General features: G+C 45.7%; 1 protein-coding gene across 1 annotated transcript in view; it reads right to left on the bottom strand.

Moving 5' to 3' along the window:
- GPC1 (glypican 1) overlaps positions 1–14,076 on the bottom strand; it is a 199,084-nt gene extending 185,008 nt beyond the window's left edge. The window contains exon 1 of the mRNA XM_081861583.1: positions 13,036–14,076. Coding sequence (XP_081717709.1) covers positions 13,036–13,201 — 166 coding nt within the window. The 5' untranslated portion in view covers positions 13,202–14,076. The remainder of the gene's footprint in view (positions 1–13,035) is intronic.
- Between the last annotated feature and the right edge of the window lie 2,922 nt (positions 14,077–16,998).

A 16,998-nucleotide genomic window follows, 5' to 3' on the forward strand; every position in this document is an offset into this window, starting at 1 on the left:
GGTTAAAAGGTAAAGGGACCCCTGACCATTAGGCCCAGTCGTGACCGACTCTGCGGTTGTGGCGCTCATTTCGCTTTATTGGCCGAGGGAGCTGGCGTACAGCTTTCGGGTCATGTGGCCAGCATGACTAAGCCGCTTCTGGTGAACCAGAGCAGCGCACAGAAACACTGTTTACCTTCCCGCCGGAGCAGTACCTATTTATCTACTTGCACTTTGAGGTGCTTTCAAACCGCTAGGTTGGCAGGAGCAGGGACCGAGCAACGGGAGCTCACCCCGCCGCGGGGATTCAAACCGCGACCTTCCAATCGGCAAGTCCTAGGCTCTGTGGTTTAACCCACAGTGCCACTCGCGTCCCCTAGGTTGCGGTTAGGCATTGGTTAATTTTTTGGTTGGTGGAGGGGATGAGGTTGGCTGTGCCTGCCCCTTCAATGCTGCTGCTGCAAGGGTATTCCGTTAAAGGAATCCAGGGGCTCGCCATGCTTTTGTCCGTATCCCTGACAAAGGGCTAGGGTTATGGAAGAGCCCCAGGGAGCATTTGGGGAGAGGTGTGAGCCTGGCACCCAGCTTTTCCTCTCCCCAAAATTGCTTACACTTACGGACTTCCACACGGGTGTGGTTGTCAGTTCTGTTCCTACCTCCAAGTGGGAACAGATAGTCACTAACCAAGGCCTAAGCAACCACTCACTTACTGTAATTCAATAAAGTTGTGGCCAAAATTATGCCAAAAACCAAAACAAAAATGATGTGTGAACGTGTTTTTATTCAGGGGTGTCTTGGGGGTCCTCGACATGCAAATTCCATGGAGGAAACGGCCATAGTGCCTGTGTAGTATTGGAGACAGGATGGCCACAGCTAAAAAGAAAGGGCGGCACTTTCTGACTAAACTCATTATTTGGAAGCAAATAATCTTTTCATTTCTCTCTTTCTCTCCTGTTTAGTAAGATCGATGCTCACATCTCTTCAACAGCTCAGGGAGGAATTTGATCCTCACATTCTCTGTTAAAGAGCAACAGAACAAATCCTCCATTTCCCCATGTCTGCAGATGGTAAGAGGTATTGCAATATCTTCCATCTAAAACTGTGGAGGGCATTAACTGAAACCCGAGATGGGTGAGAGCTTTCTAGAGCGTATTTATTCAAAACCATTAAATAATTTTCAAACCACAATATTCCAGGGACAGTCTGCAGCAGCAGCCAGAGACAGATCACTCTGCATGTACACCACACCTATCAGTCTGAATTCCTGCTTAGAAGCACACTTTCCAGATCCATCATCCGTGAAAGTAGTTTTCGGGGGGTGGGGGGCATATGTATGAATCATCTGCAGTATCCTATGGTATCAGGTATTTGGTTTAGCCATGCTGGGTTGAATTTGTTCTAGCAAGCATATTTTTGGTAATCTTTCCGCTGGCAGAGACAACACCTTGAAATGATAATTTAAAATGTGTAACTGAACTCTTACTTCTCCTGGGAGACTTTAAGTTTCAAATCCTTAGAAGACTGAAGGAGTGTATAAAGGCACACTTAATATAGTTCACAAAAGTTTGTTCTGAAAATAATTACAATCAGATGTTCCATGGTGCCCCCAAATTCAGGTACTGCTTGGACAGCCCTAATAAGGCTTTTTAAATTGGAAGAACCTACATGCTCCCAGATTCAGTTAGGTAGTCGTGTTGGTCTGACTCAGTTGAAATAATAAAATAATAATAATTGTCCAGTAGTTGGTCTCTAAGGCGCTACTGGACAATTTTTTTATTTTTTAAATTTATTTCATCTACATGCTCCCAAACACTCTCCAGAATCTGAGAATTCCTACTGTTGTCTTCTCAGTTTTCACTGCAGCAGAACTGAGATTTTAACAATTCTCAATGCTCGATAATATGGTTTTCTTTGGTTTTCTTTGTTGAAATATACGGGAATCTAACCACAAGTGTGAACAGCTGATTTAAAGGGGACTTTTCAGTTTTAACTCAATTAACGTTCTTACAAAATCGACTCAAGGCCGCCAGCAGTCAATGGAGTAATACCGGAGCAAAGGGGAAAGTGTACTGTCAGCTGCATAAAGTAGAGAGCACATTTCCCCCTATGATAGGGACAAGTATATCTAATATCTGAGCTCAGTGTCAATATCATGTAGAACAAAGCAATATTGCAGTTTCATAATGGTCAGCAATGTCCCTCTGGCAATGATCTCATGATGCTTCCAAACAGTTCTATCTGCTGTCTCATATCATAATACTGCATAATATTCTCACACGTTAAAACAGAAGAGGTGTGCATCCAGATTCTTTGGTTGCTTACTGTGTCCCACTGTGTTCAATAGGGTTTACTCACAGCTAGGTATGCCTGGGAGATATGAAAGGGACATTTCGTACAAAGATTACCATAATAAAGGACAAAAGTGGTAAGGACCTAACAGAAGCAGAAGACATCAAGAAGAGGTGGCAAGAATACACAGAAGAATTATACCAGAAAGATATGGATGGCTCGTACACCCCAGGTAGTGTGGTTGTTGACCTTGAGCCAGACATCCTGGAGAGTGAAGTCAAATGGGCCTTAGAAAGCACTGCAAATAACAAGGCCAGTGGAAGTGATGGTATTCCAGCTGAACTACCGTATTTTTCGCTCTATAAGACGCACCAGACCACAAGACGCACCTAGTTTTTGGAGGAGGAAAACAAGAAAAAAAATATTCTGAATCTCAGAAGCCAGAACAGCAAGAGGGATCGATGCGCAGTGAAAGCAGCAATCCCTCTTGCTGTTCTGGCTTCTGTAATAGCTGTGCAGCCTGCATTCGCTCCATAAGACGCACACACATTTCCCCATACTTTTTAGGAGGGAAAAAGTGAGTCTTATAGAGCAAAAAATACGGTACTTAAAATTTTAAAAGATGATGCTGTTAAGGTGCTACACTCAATATGCCAGCAAATTTGGAAAACTCAGCAGTGGCCAGAGGATTGGAGAAGATCAGTCTACATCCCAATCCCAAAGAAGGGCAGTGCCAAAGAATGCTCCAATTACCGCACAATTGCACTCATTTCACACGCTAGCAAGGCTATGCTTAAAATTCTACAAGGAAGGCTCAAGCAGTATATGGACCAAGAACTCCCAGAAGTGCAAGCTGGATTTAGAAGAGGCAGAGGAACCAGAGACCAAATTGCAAACATGCGCTGGATTATGGAGAAAGCTAGAGAGTTCCAGAAAGACATCTACTTCTGCTTCATTGACTATGCAAAAGCCTTTGACTGTGTCGACCACAGCAAACTATGGCAAGTTCTTAAAGAAATGGAAGTGCCTGATCACCTCATCTGTCTCCTGAGAAATCTCTATGTGGGACAAGAAGCTACAGTTAGAACTGGATATGGAACAACTGATTGGTTCAAAATTGGGAAAGGAGTACGGCAAGGCTGTATATTGTCTCCCTGGTTATTTAACTTATATGCAGAATTCATCATGCGAAAGGCTGGGCTGGATGAATCCCAAGCCGGAATTAAGATTGCCGGAACAAATATCAACAACCTCAGATATGCAGATGACACAACCTTGATGGCAGAATGTGAGGAGGAATTAAAGGACCTTTTAATGAAGGTGAAAGAGGAGAGTGCAAAATATGGTCTGAAGCTCAACATCAAAAAAACGAAGATCATGGCCACTGGGCCCATCACCTCCTGGCAAATAGAAGGGGAAGAAATGGAGGCAGTGAGAGATTTTACTTTCTTGGGCTCCATGATCACTGCAGATGGTGACAGCATCAGGCCTAGCGGCAAACTTTAGGCCTCCAGTCCATAGTATTTGGTCCACAGACCTCTCCCCAGCCCACAGTCCTGTCTCCAGGCCACATCACTGGCCCTGAGAGATTCTGCCCAGTCGAAGTATGTCACTGAGCTCTGATAATTTCTCTTACTTATCTGCAGGGAAGACAGAGAGGTGCATGTGTAGAAAGTAAGGTAAAGGTAAAGGGACCCCTGACCATTAGGTCCAGTCGTGACCGACTCTGGGATTCCGGCGCTCATCTCGCTTTATTGGCTGAGGAAGCCAGTGTACAGCTTGCGGGTCATGTGGTCAGCATGACTAAGCCGCTTCTGGTGAACCAGAGCAGCACACGGAAAGGACCACACCCAGTGTACCTGAACCGGTTGTGCTCCCCTAAATCTGCCTCTGATGACCATTCCTGCTCATCACTTTGGAAGAAGTAAGGTAAAGGTAATGGGACCCCTGACCATTAGGTCCAGTCTTGACCGACTCTGGGGTTGCAGCGCTCATCTCGCTTTATTGGCCAAAGGAGCCAGAGTACAGCTTCCGGGTCATGCGGCCAGCATGACTAAGCCACTTCTGGCGAACCAGAGCAGTACACGGAAACGCCATTTACCTTCCCGCCGGAGCGGTACCTATTTATCTACTTGCACTTTGACGTGCTTTCGAACTGCTAGGTTGACAGGAGCAGGGACCGAGCAACAGGAGCTCACCCCGTCGCAGGGATTCGAACCGCCAACCTTCTGATCGGCAAGTCCTAGGCTCTGTGGTTTAACCCACAGCGCCACCTGCATCCCTTTTAGAAAGTAGAAAGTAGGCTACTGTAAATGTTACTGTTGTTCCTTCACGCACTTTTGACTCTGATCCTGTCTATCATTGACATGTGGCCCTCAGAACATTCCCTAGAAAGGAACTGGCCCTCAGGCTCAAAAGGGTTCCCCACTCATGACTTAAAATCTGTGTGATTTTGTCCTTTCCACTCGTTTCAGTGGGAGGATTCACAAACTCTGTTGTTCTCCAACACTATCATGGCAAAACTCTGAGGGATTCATCTAGGACACATTATTTTTTAAAAGATGAAGTTAAGCAATTTGGTTGGCAACTTCCACTTTTGTTCAAAGGGGTCATGAGAAAAAGTGTTTTGAACAATTAGACTTGCAAACTCCCTAGGGAAGCCAACTGCCCATGGAAGATAGAGGATGCCCAATGGCCCATAGAAAATGCAAATGGGAGGCACATAGCCAAGGGAGTTTTGTGCATGAGTTTAGCAAAATTCAAACAATATGCTTTATAAGCAAATCAATTTAAAACATTTTGTTTTAAAAACAATCTCTCTCCCCCCCCCCGCCCGCATACGCATGCCTGCATTTTGTAAACCTGAAAATACTTAACTTGAAGTACATTTATCCCGAGGTATGACTGTATTGCCTAAACATTACCAGTGCAAATATAACCATTAATGGTATTAATAATAGTAATTTAAACCTCCTATACAGTCATACCTCGAGTTGAATGTGCTTCGGGTTGAGCGCGTCCAAGCTGCGCTCCGCATCTTGCGTTCCACTTGGGATGTGAGCGGGGCTCCGGAACGGATCCCACTCGCATCCCGAGGTACCACTGTATACTAATAGGCTTGATGTGGATCTCAGCAACTGCTTGAAATATTTGTTAAACTTTCCTTTACATCTGTGATAGATATTCTGCTGATAGATATTCTGTAGAAGATCCTAGGTTCAATTTCCTAGCGTCTCCAGGTGGGGTTAGGAATCACCCACGGAGTTTGATGTAGTACAAAGATAGGAAGTAACCATTTTCATACAAAAGAGTATATATAAGCAAAGAGGGCGAGATAAAAATCTTACTTCTTAAATATATTATCTTGAACAGGTTTTGCTTTAAAATCAATTAAGCAGCGTCACATCAGACCAAATATCCATCTACTCCACCATCTTGCCTGCAGTGGCAGCCAGCTACCAGTAGTTGTCAGAAGGAAGCTCATAGCAGATTGCTGCTCTATTGTATTAGGGTGCAGCTGCCAGACCAACCCTTCCTCACTGTCCATCAATTCCTTTGCCCAACCTCTTCCTCCGCCTAGAGTAGCAAAAGTAGGAGATAGAGAAAAGCAAGCAAAGGGACCTGTGGAAGAAGGTGGCCATAGGGACAGCTTTTACAGCTCTCTCTCAAGAACAAAATATGCAGGATCCCCAGCTTGTGATCTGACAGCCCTATCTGTAGCCCATGACTATATACATGGAATCTTTGTTCAGAGGCAAAAGCCATAAAACCATGAATTTGTCCCCTTTAAAACTTTTTTTTAAAAAGCAATTGTCTTCTAAAATGAAATGAAAACCATTTTTAAAAATTTCATTACTTGTTATTTTATTTCGGTGCACACAAGAGACGAAAGAATTGTGTTATTATTGTTAACTCTAAAATGCAATAAAAATCATTATAAAGGATACAACCGTCAGCACACTATTCCATGGCAATGTATACTATATGTTGCTTACATATTCTTTTGCTTGCCTTGATCCTATATCCAGTCAATTCTATGGGATGATCCTGAGTTCTAGCAATTTTGAAAGAATTTCTATACACTCTCTCCACAAAGTTGGCATTATGTTCTGCATTAATCATAGATTCTTTTTTTCGTTTCTAAATTAAAATGACCCAATATGGCATGCATGGGATTGCTGCCTTACAAAGGGAATATATCCCATAGAAATCAAAGGGCATTACTTCTGAGAACAAGTTTTTTTTTAATATTTTTTTTTTATTAAGGATTTTCTTGTTTTACAGAAGTGTAGTGGGGGTGGGGAGAGGGAGGATGGATGGGGGTGGGGTCCACCCACCTCACTCACACACGAAAACAAAGATCACCACAGCCAATCACAAGCAAACAATCACACCCTAAGCCAACCCCAACCTCTCTCATCACCAAAGGAACACAAGTGAACAACACAAGCAACGCTGACACCAAACTCTACATACATTAAACATAATAGAGAACAAGTTTTTTTTTTTTAAAAAAAAAAAAAAAAACCAGAAAAGATTTTAAAGAGGAAAGTTTTTTAAGTCTATTTACATGGAAAGAGTTACAACCCCCTAATCACTTTTTCCAGCTCTATCATCTCTTTTCAAAATGTGGCAATTGTAAATAGTAGAATAAATGTGTTATATACTTAAATATGATGGAGACTCAAGGAGTTTTAGCTCTGTCCACTTAGGTACTAAGTGAAGCACCAGTCCAGACCAATGAAGGGAGCTGCTAACATCCATGGAGACTCCATTCCAGTCTCCAGGAAGCCAATCTACTCTATGATCAATTGTGAGGGTTGGTATCTTATATTAGGTGAGAAACCTGAGCAGGGAAGCTGCTGGTATACCACCTACCCCACTGCCCAGCTGCCTCCCTGGCCGAGCTGATGGAGGATATCTCAGAGATGGTATTTGAAGAATCCCCTCCACTGTTGTGCTGGGTGGACTACTGTCCACTGCGTGGGGCTGCCCTTGAAGACTATTCAGAAGCTGCAACTAGTGCAAAGTGCAGGCTGCTGGCAGGCAAAACATCTGGTGGGCAATTTGGTATCATTAGCAAGTGTGATTACCTCATTGTACACTGCTGACTGCAAATCATTAATTACCACCACCTGCAATGTAAATCCTTATGGGATATCAGTGCTCAATTCTCTCCATTGTGAAAGCTCTCCATCTGGCTGGCCGCACCTTCAGCTTGCCAATAAGCAATCCATAAAATGATCTGTCCGCTTGTTCAAGGACTGCTACGTTTTCTTAGCAGCCTTAGGTTTCCTTAGAAGCTTTTCATGAGCCCAACTACATCAATGCCTACTGGGCCATCACAGCAGAAAAGCAAAGCAGTGTGCAGCTTTCTAGACAAAAAGAACATATGAAACAGGGACTGGGGTAGTTTATGAAGCATATGGAACTCTCAGACGGCTCTAAGAACAGCTCAGGGAAGTGAACAGATACAGAAATAGCTCTTGATAAGCAATGCATTTGCATATTTGCAGGCACTCTAGAGAGCCGTCTCCCCATGCCAATTCCTTCTTCAAACCACATAGTGGGGCTGGGGGGAGCCTGGAAAAAGGGAGTTAGCAACAGCAATCTCCAAAGGGTACCTAATGAGGAGTCTCATGAGCCTAGCTCAGAGACGAAAGGAAGGAGGAACATTACGTCTAGGATTCAGTGATCAGAATAAAGCATTTGCAGAGACTTGATTGGGATGGGAAGAAACTGCCAATAGGTTTTGAAGGAAAGCAGAAGGTGAGTACAGAGGGGATCTGGATACGAAAAAGAGTAAAGCAATAGGAGGCAGTGCCGTGCAGTGGGTAAAGCGATATGTTTGGAAACAGGACTGGCAGTGAAGTAGTTTACAGCTCTTCACTTTGAGTGCAACTCTTGCATTTGGAAACGCCAACACCCCCCCCCCATAAAATCTTCTGCATGTCAGCTCCCAGTGTCCAAATCACATGCTCTATCAAAACACACTGACTTATATAGCAGTCACTAGATGGATATTAGCACAACACAGATGTGACTTTCTAAATTTTTACCAATTTGAAGTGCATATGGCAACCACCAACTAGGAACATGAAGAATTCCTTTTTAAGTACACAGCTGGCAGTGCTAGAAGCAGATGGCTCATAAGACAGCACACTCTCATTCTCTCATTTTCCACCGTGCACTTCCTCTACCAGCTTTCATAATGGTATGTATGTAACATTACTGCTCCTGCTATCGAAAGGTATATTTTAACACCTTGTCATTTACATATATATTCGTCAGACATCACAACAGTGGTTCTTATAATTAGCCCAACCCATTACTTCTAACTGTTTTTGATTCTAGATTCTTGGAAAAAGACAATGGATTTAAGACTAGACACACAAAAGCCATACCTGAGCAAAAATTATTCACGGTGCGTGTAGAATCAGTTACTGCATGATCATATCCTGAAGGCATAAACCTTTTGTGGCAAGCAAGGTAGGTACAAACTTTAGAAGCTGTGTTTTTTGTTTGTTTGTTTGTTTGTTTTAAGTAAACAAGACTACAGTGGTACCTCGGGTTACATACACTTCAGGTTACATACACTTCAGGTTACAGACTCCGCTAACCCAGAAATAGTACCTTGGGTTAAAAACTTTGCTTCAGGATGAGAACAGAAATTGTGCTCTAGCGGCGCAGCGGCAGCAGAAGGCCCCATTAGCTAAAGTGGTGCTTCAGGTTAAGAACAGACCTCCGGAACGAATTAAGTACTTAACCCGAGGTACCACTGTATATGAATCACATTCTGATTTTTAGAATTTCTGTAAGTATTTTTAAATTATATTTATTTAAAATAAAATCTGAATATAATACAAGCATGTCAAAGACTAAAATTATAACTTCATCATAAAAATGAATCATGGCCCTTTTCTTTCACATGCAACAAGTTAAGAGGCTGTTTTCTGTGTAAAAAAGAACCAGGGGGAGAAAAATGTCTGAGGACTGCTGAGGTTAAGCATTATGAATGACACAAAAAGCCATGTATTGTATTGTGTTATTGTAGGTATGCTATGGGACCCAGGCAGCCACAAGTGCCAACAACATAACGTCAAGCCTCAATGCAACAGGGATGGGTTCCCCACCTAGAATTCTCCCCAGCTTCCCATTTGCTAGATAAGGAACTTCCCCCATAATCACACTGGGTCTTGACTGCCCAGTTGGGAAGGCTTTCAAAATTCAGCATGGCACCACAATCAATATCCTACCCCTCTCTCTCGCAGGTGAGGGGCACAGTTGGTGTCAAACACAAATTCTGGATGGCTACCAAAGCCAAACAGAATTTAAGACTCCTGATTCATAGCCTTTCATTTGTACAGAGATGGAAAAGACAGAAATCTCACTCACACTGTAATATACGTATATACCGCTGAAGTTTGTCGTTGCCCAATTTGGATTGTGTATGAACTCTGGTAGACCAAAATGCTTCTTTCCATTTGAGGGCACGCATTACGGCCCAATTTCTTCTCTGGCTGAGATTCTAATAACCCAGTTCCTTCACTCTCCCAACTAGATAAGCTGATGTTGGAGATGGAGGAGATGTTGGAGATAGGGGGTCCTCAAGAGATTGGGAGTGGGATTGGTCCACGTGCTATTCCTGATGCCAATGGGTGTGTGAAATGGGTTGGCTGAGATTCATAAATAGGCAAAGGATAATTTCCCTTTTGGGGGGCGGGGGAGTAATAGCTTTGTTTAATCAGACTGAAGAGGAAGGGGCTCACAAATCACATTCAGCAGCGCAAAGGACATGTAGACACATGATCTAAGGGCTTGGATTATGCTCCTAGTTTGTACAAAGGCAGTCTATTAAATTAAAAACCAATATGCTTTAAAGCAGTTGGAGTGCACCTGTGTTTAAGGCATGTTTACAGATTTCTAAGAGAACTGTGGTCTAAACTACCTCAATTTAAATCCAACCACTTGGCTGCCAAGCGATTGGACACGAAACATAGTAACAAGGTACCTAAACAGTTACATTAAATATGTATAAGTAATGGGATCCTGAATAGGTAAACTTGCACCAAATGCTATGGTGCTGTTATTCCACTGCACCCATATAGACTTGAGTTCTTCAGTTTTCTCCTAATGCTGCTGAGCTACACCTAGAAAAAGTTCCAGTCTGCATTTGGTATAATTTATAGGAATAAAACTCCCCTCTGGTTTTGTTGAAGTCTGAACTAAGCCCTCTGTTTAAATCGGGGATAAGGAAGCAGTGGCCAGATGTTGCTGGATTCCAATTCTATCATTCCTGCTGCCTGAAGGAAGTCCAGCAACATCTGGAGGACCCTAGGTTCCGCACCCCTGGTTTAAATGGCCAAGAAAAGGAAAATCCCGCTTCAACTATCTTCTTACTCCATGTGAGCAGCTGCAAATACAAGACACACAGGCCAATCCTATGCATGTTTAATTGGAAGCAAGTCTCAATGACTTCCAGAGAACTTACTCCCAAACACTATATGCACAGGATTACAGCCTTAGGGAGCAACTAATCTCACCCTGCAGAAAGTTAAAAAGCAGTATTTGTCCAAATCTTATGAACATCAAGCTTGACTATGAAAGTAAAAAATATTTCATCCCTGAAGAAGCAAAGGAGCCAGGAGGAACTGTGAATAACTGCAAACTAACAAGACAACTGAAACCATTCTGTAGGGGGCATTCTTTCAAAGCTCACCATATTTCAATGAAGGAAACTATGAGCTGTATGTATCCACCATCATTCATACTCAGATACATTGAAATTAATGGGCATGACTAACTAAGGTCCACTCATTTCTATAGGTTTACTCTGAGCAAAACTTAGAATACCACCTAACGTAACTGCTTCCTCAACATGTAAAACTATTAGGTCTGCCTGGCATACTACTGAACAGCAACCCTAACCAAACTTATCTGGAAGCAAGTTCAATTTAAACCAGTGGGATTTACATCTGAGCAAACAACAGGTTCCAGCTAACCAAATTCTACTCAGAGTAGACCCACTGAAATTAATGGGCCAAAGCTACTGTTCTGCTTCAATTTATAAGAGTCTACTCTGAGCATCCCTAGTAGCGGATACAACCCACTGTCTGAAATTGACTGTAGAGCATGATATTAATGGAATAATGCTGTGGTTTGGCTTTGATGCCTACCCTAAGATTACCTTACTGCTGTGTTTCAATGAGAAAGTTCACACAAGTCAGCTAAAATGAACTATGTCCCCCAGAACTTTTGTATTTTTGCATATTTTGCATGTTTCGATACAGGTAATAAGAAAATGCCTTTAAATGTATTCGTTTTTTTAAAAAGGAAAGCCTCCAATACATACAGAAGAAGTAAGGAAATAAACTGAATTCTGGAACGAACTTTCAGGAGTTACCGCAATCTGCATCTTCCGCTAACTTCCTTGAACAGCTGGGCATTCGTGTGTCTTTTTTAAAAATTGCCAGCTGGTCTTTAAGCCTCTTCCTTCTCAATAAGATGAAGCACACCATCTCTTCTCTTATTACCTTGTGGCATTCTCTAACTTTGAAACCAATCACAAGAGTTTTTCATTATCCACACCACACTTCTGGCTCAAATCCTCCAGACTGCATTACAGCCTTATGCTAAGGGCAGATTTATTTGTTTATTTACAAGCACAGCAAATGACCCCCCCTCCCAATATCACATCGCCTTTAGCAGAAGAGGTTGGAAGGCAAGAGAGCCCTCTACACCACAAATGAAACTCATTTTGAGGCAGCAGTGACACCGGGAATGATGTGTTTTGGTGGTGGCTACTTGGTTTTAAGAAAATGTCTCACAGAGAAAATGTCTCAACCCTCCCTTCAAAAGCAGAATCTTCAGCAGATGCTGGTTTTGCAAGAACCCTCTCAACACAAACTCAACACAAAGTTCCAGGAAATACTGCAGTGGTTAAGTTGCAGCTGACAAAAGGAAATGGGAAAATGGGAAGGCAGTGGCGTAGCGTGGGTTGTCAGAACCCGGGGCAAGGCAAGTAATTTGCACCCCCTAACCCATGGATTTGCGCCCCCGAACCCGTGGATTTGCGCACCCTAACCCTAACCCCCAGATGTTGCGCCCGGTGCGGCCGGCCCCCCCTGCACCCCCCACGCTACGCCACTGTGGGAAGGTGCTGAATAGAGGGAGGTGGGGGTTGAGAAGAAAGGCAAAGAGCCTCCCGTCTTTCCCCTAAACTAGTTACCTCAAAATGGTTTGTTAGATGGATGAATTACAGAAATTGCATCAGTAAGATCTCCCCACTCCACCCCCGCTACCTTTCAGAACACAAAGCCCTACAGGATCTGTACACAGCACCTCTTTCCTGCACCCGGTGTACATGTTTTAGAATGGAAAATCCTGGAGCTCAAAGCCTTCTTCATGTCCCACCTTCGCCCCCGGAGCCCCAACACTGAGTTCGCCTACAAATGCAATAGGAAAGGAGTGGCACTCTGCACATGCTCAAGAGTTGTCTTCTTTAGGGATAGGCTCACGCGTCTGAAGGCTCAGATATGGATTACAGGACTCAGTTTACTCCCGCGCCTCTCCGTCCTCCCTCGGATTAGTCACCAAGCCTGCCCGAGTCATGCATCCCGCTGAGGATCCTGGCAACCCACATTGCTCGGAGATGTGGCAAAAGGGACTGAAGAAGGAGCCCTGGGGCAGAAAACGTGCGCTCCTGGGGCAGAAAAGCCGATAACGGCGGCGATGGCAGAGAACTAGTCAAATGACGCATCTACTCACCCGAGATCTCCGCTTGGGGGACCCCACTCGGGCTGAATCCTTTGGCCCCATAGAGTTGCCGGAGCTCGGCGCAGCTCCTCGGCTTGTTGCCGCCGTCGCTCCGAGCCGACGAGGAAGACGCGGCGGCGACCCACAGCAGCCAAAATCCCCACGGGAAGAAACGCATCCTGCCCTCGTAGCCCGAAAAGGAAGGGAGAAGAACCTGCCGCGGGCGATCCCAAAGCGGCCTCGCTGTGCTGCTGCTGCTGCTGCCGCCGCCGCCTCTCTCTTCTCAAGGCGAGGGATCCGGCGGGTTGCGGAGAGGTGAGGGAGCCGCGGTCGCTCAGTCCCACCTTCCCTTGGCCATCTCCTCCCTCTGCCTGCCTTCTTCCCAGCTCCGCTTCCAACAAGCACAAGGGGGAAACCCCCAGGGGCGGGCAAGGAACAATGCAATCCCCAGCCAAACCAAGCGGCGCAGGCGGCGGCGCAAGGGGGCCCAGAAAAGCCGCGGGGTCAAGTCGCTTCCAAGGTGGGGCGCGAGGGGGGAAGAAGCGGCCGAGTTTTCACTTCAGGAAAGCGGCGGCTGGAAGGCAGCGCTCGAAAAGGAGATCCCAGGAAATTAAATCCGCGCGCCGGCTGCTCTCACGGCACAGAGACACACAAACGGAGAGAAGGAGGGTGAGTGTATAAGGGGCAGGTTTGCATAGAAGACCCGATCCGGTTTCCCTCCTTTTTGTGTGTGTAGAATAGATTTTAAAAATCCTCAAAACTACTGCATGGTTATTAAGCGACAGGATGCATCTCTTGACCCGAGGTGGAGAGGGAGTTGCTGGGGCTGCCAAGGAGAAATGCAAACGACTGCAAGCCTCGACGGGCAAAGTTTGAGGCTGGAAAGAAGAGGAGGAGCTGCTGCTGCCGATTGTTCCCAGGCAGCGGCGAACAACTGCGCGAGGCACGCGCCTCGGTGCGCGTCCGATTCGGCCGGCGAGCGGGGGCTGCAAGGAGGCGGCGGCAGCGGCAGCAGTAACAGCAGTAGCAGCGGCACCACCTGCAAAGAAAGCCAGACCCAGAAAGAGGAGGCTCCACACAGCAAGGCAGGGCTTCCCCGCCGGACGTGGCATCACGCCTCCCGACGGCCAATCAGAGTAGGGTATAGCTCCCCCCCTCATGCGCTCCCTAAGCTATGCTCCGCCCCCTCTTTAGCAACATACTCAGCCGTGGGATGTCTCCTTTCAGAAATCGCGGCTGCTCATTGTTTGAGTCGCAGGCGCGCCCCCCCCCCCCAAAAAGAAGCAACCGGCGCGTTTATGCGCAGCAGCAGCAGCAGCAGCAACGAAATCCGAAGCACCGCTGCAACTTTCTCTCTTACTGCGGGACGGGAGGAAGAAAGAAAGAAAGAAAGAAGCGCTTTCAGAAACGCACCTCCCCCCCCCCGCTTCTCTTTCCCATCGGAAAGCGTTGGGTCTTGCCAAAGCGAATTAAGGCTCTATCGCGAGGGGGAGGGAAGGAGGCGGAGGGGGGAATCGGGCGGTACATACAGGGCGAGAGGGCCATTGTCAGGCTTGCCGGCAGCCACTAGCTCACGTGGCCGGCGCGCTTCTGCGAAAGAGTAAGGCAGTGGGTTTCGGGCCCATGCATTGCGTGGCTGGTAGGTGAAGCGCGGTCCCCCCCCCTCCAACTCCAGTAAGTGGTCTCCTTACGAAACCGCATTAGTGCCGGAGTTTTCTGGGGGCGCTTTTAACAGTACAGGATGAAATGCAGCCTGTAATCGGCCCTAATAGTCTCCCCGCTACGTACGCAGGAGGAGATCGATCTTGGATCTCCCCCGCTATCTGGGGAGCGTGCAACGTAACTCCAAAAAGCTCTCGCTGTATAAACTGCCTCCAAAGGCTCGAGGGCAGCAGCTATTGTTCCATCGTCACCGCATCGTGATTGACTGGCTTACGACGCGTTGATTCCGATCAGGAGCTGCTCTAAAAAACATACAGTATTCGAATTGACACAGCACTTTTATAGTCCTGGTTCCCAGACAGGGATATTCGTTCTGAGTCAGAGGGCTCTGTAGATCCAAAACAATAGGAAGGCAGGGGAGGGTGAGCAAGGGCAGACATAGCTAGAGTTGTCTCCTAATAGGTTCTTCGTTCCCCAAGTAAGCAAATGTGTCAATATCAGTACTTTGCTGCAGTATCAATTGTTTAAAAAGTTAGACCACCAGATACAGAACAAGAGCAGCCTGTGCCCTGCAGGGTGCACAATTTGCCACAGTGCCATGGGAGCAGGCTGCAGAGAACCACTGCAGTTGGCCACAAATTAGACTTCTGTGAGGTTCCTGTCAACAAAGGAGAGAGAAAAGACATTTACTATATCAGGAAAGGGATGAGGGTGGCACTGTGGTTTAAACCACAGAGCATAGGACTTGCCGATCAGAAGGTCGGCGGTTTGAATCCCCGTGACAGGGTGAGCTCCCATTGCTCAGTCCCAGCTCCTGCCAACCTAGCAGTTCGAAAGCACGTCAAAGTGCAAGTAGATAAATAGGTACCGCTCCGGCGGGAAGGTAAACGGTGTTTCCGTGCGCTGTTCTGGTTCGCCAGAAGCGGCTTAGTCATGCTGGCCACATGACCTGGAAGCTGTCTGCAGACAAACACCGGCTCCCTCAGCCTAGAGAGCGAGATGAGCGCCACATCCCTGAGTCGTCCGCGACTGGATCTAATGGTCAGGGGTACCTTTACCTTTATATCAGGGGAACTGCAGTGGACTCCTAGTTTACCAAGGGGGACTGTTGGTTAGTTATGGTAGAAGGAGAATAGAATTATATCTGTGCCATTGCACCTGTGCACAAACGGCTGCAATCTTATGCACACTCACCTGGGAGTCAGTCCCACTGAATATCACTTCTAAGCAAATATGCCCAGGATTGTTCAGCTAGAGGCATGAGTTCACTGAGGCCTAGAAGCACAGCTAATTAGTGTAACTAATCCCCACAGATTCAAAATGTCAATGGCCGCTCAAAACATCTCAGCTCTGAGGCCAAGGGGCTCAAGCTCTAAAAGCAAGCCTTAGAATCTTAGCAGCATCTCAAAAACGGACAACACTCAGGGGAAGAGAAGCTGTTGGCTGCTCCAGGATGAGGAAACCTAGTCACAGCCCTACAAGAAGAAAAGGGTAAATATAGGTAAATTACGAAACAGGAGACCAAAGAAGCAGTGGTCCCCAAAGAGTCATTTCTCTCTCTGCCAAGTCATGGATTTTACAGAAAAGTGGCATGTCTAGCAGGTTCTCCATCATTCCTGGAGCAAGGGAAGTGGGCACCTTACTGTTTCTGGTACAAAAGGCCAACAATTGCCTTTTGTTTCATTTTGGGCTGTCACCATTGCAGCTTGGGTGTCTTGGGACTGTTATTGACCCATTCCGCTGTGAATAATCCCGAAAGGGAGCAACTTCTCTGCACTGGCTCCCTTTTTACAGAACCAGTTCTTTTAAAGAAGAACTGAACACGTTTCAGTTCTTCTTTAAAATATACTTAGAGGAATTAAACATCCAGTGGGAAAGCTAGAGCTTGGTCAATGTGCCCTGTTGGGTTATCAGCACTTTATTTAACTGTATTGCAATTCTTTTGTTTGAATTTTCCTTATATATCTATGTACCCCACCTTGAGACTTAGTGCAGTAGGTGGTACATGAATATTTATATAAATCAAATTATAAATATGTCCATTCTGTTGACAAACACGCATACAGGACACAAAATCATGTGGCTGTCCTTGTTTATTTTTGGGTTTACAGTGGTACCTCAAGTTAAGAACTTAATTCGTTTTGGAGATCTGTTCTTAACCTGAAACTGTTCTTAACCTGAGGTACCACTTTAGCTAATGGGGCCTCCCGCCCCCGCCGCAAATCCACCACACAGTTTCTGTTCTCATGCTGAAGCAAAGTTCTTAACCCGAGGTACTATTTCTTGGTTAGCGGAGTCTGTAACCTGAAGTGT

Source organism: Podarcis erhardii (assembly GCF_964252035.2).
Source record: "Podarcis erhardii genome assembly, chromosome: 5".
Lineage (NCBI taxonomy): Eukaryota > Metazoa > Chordata > Lepidosauria > Squamata > Lacertidae > Podarcis > Podarcis erhardii.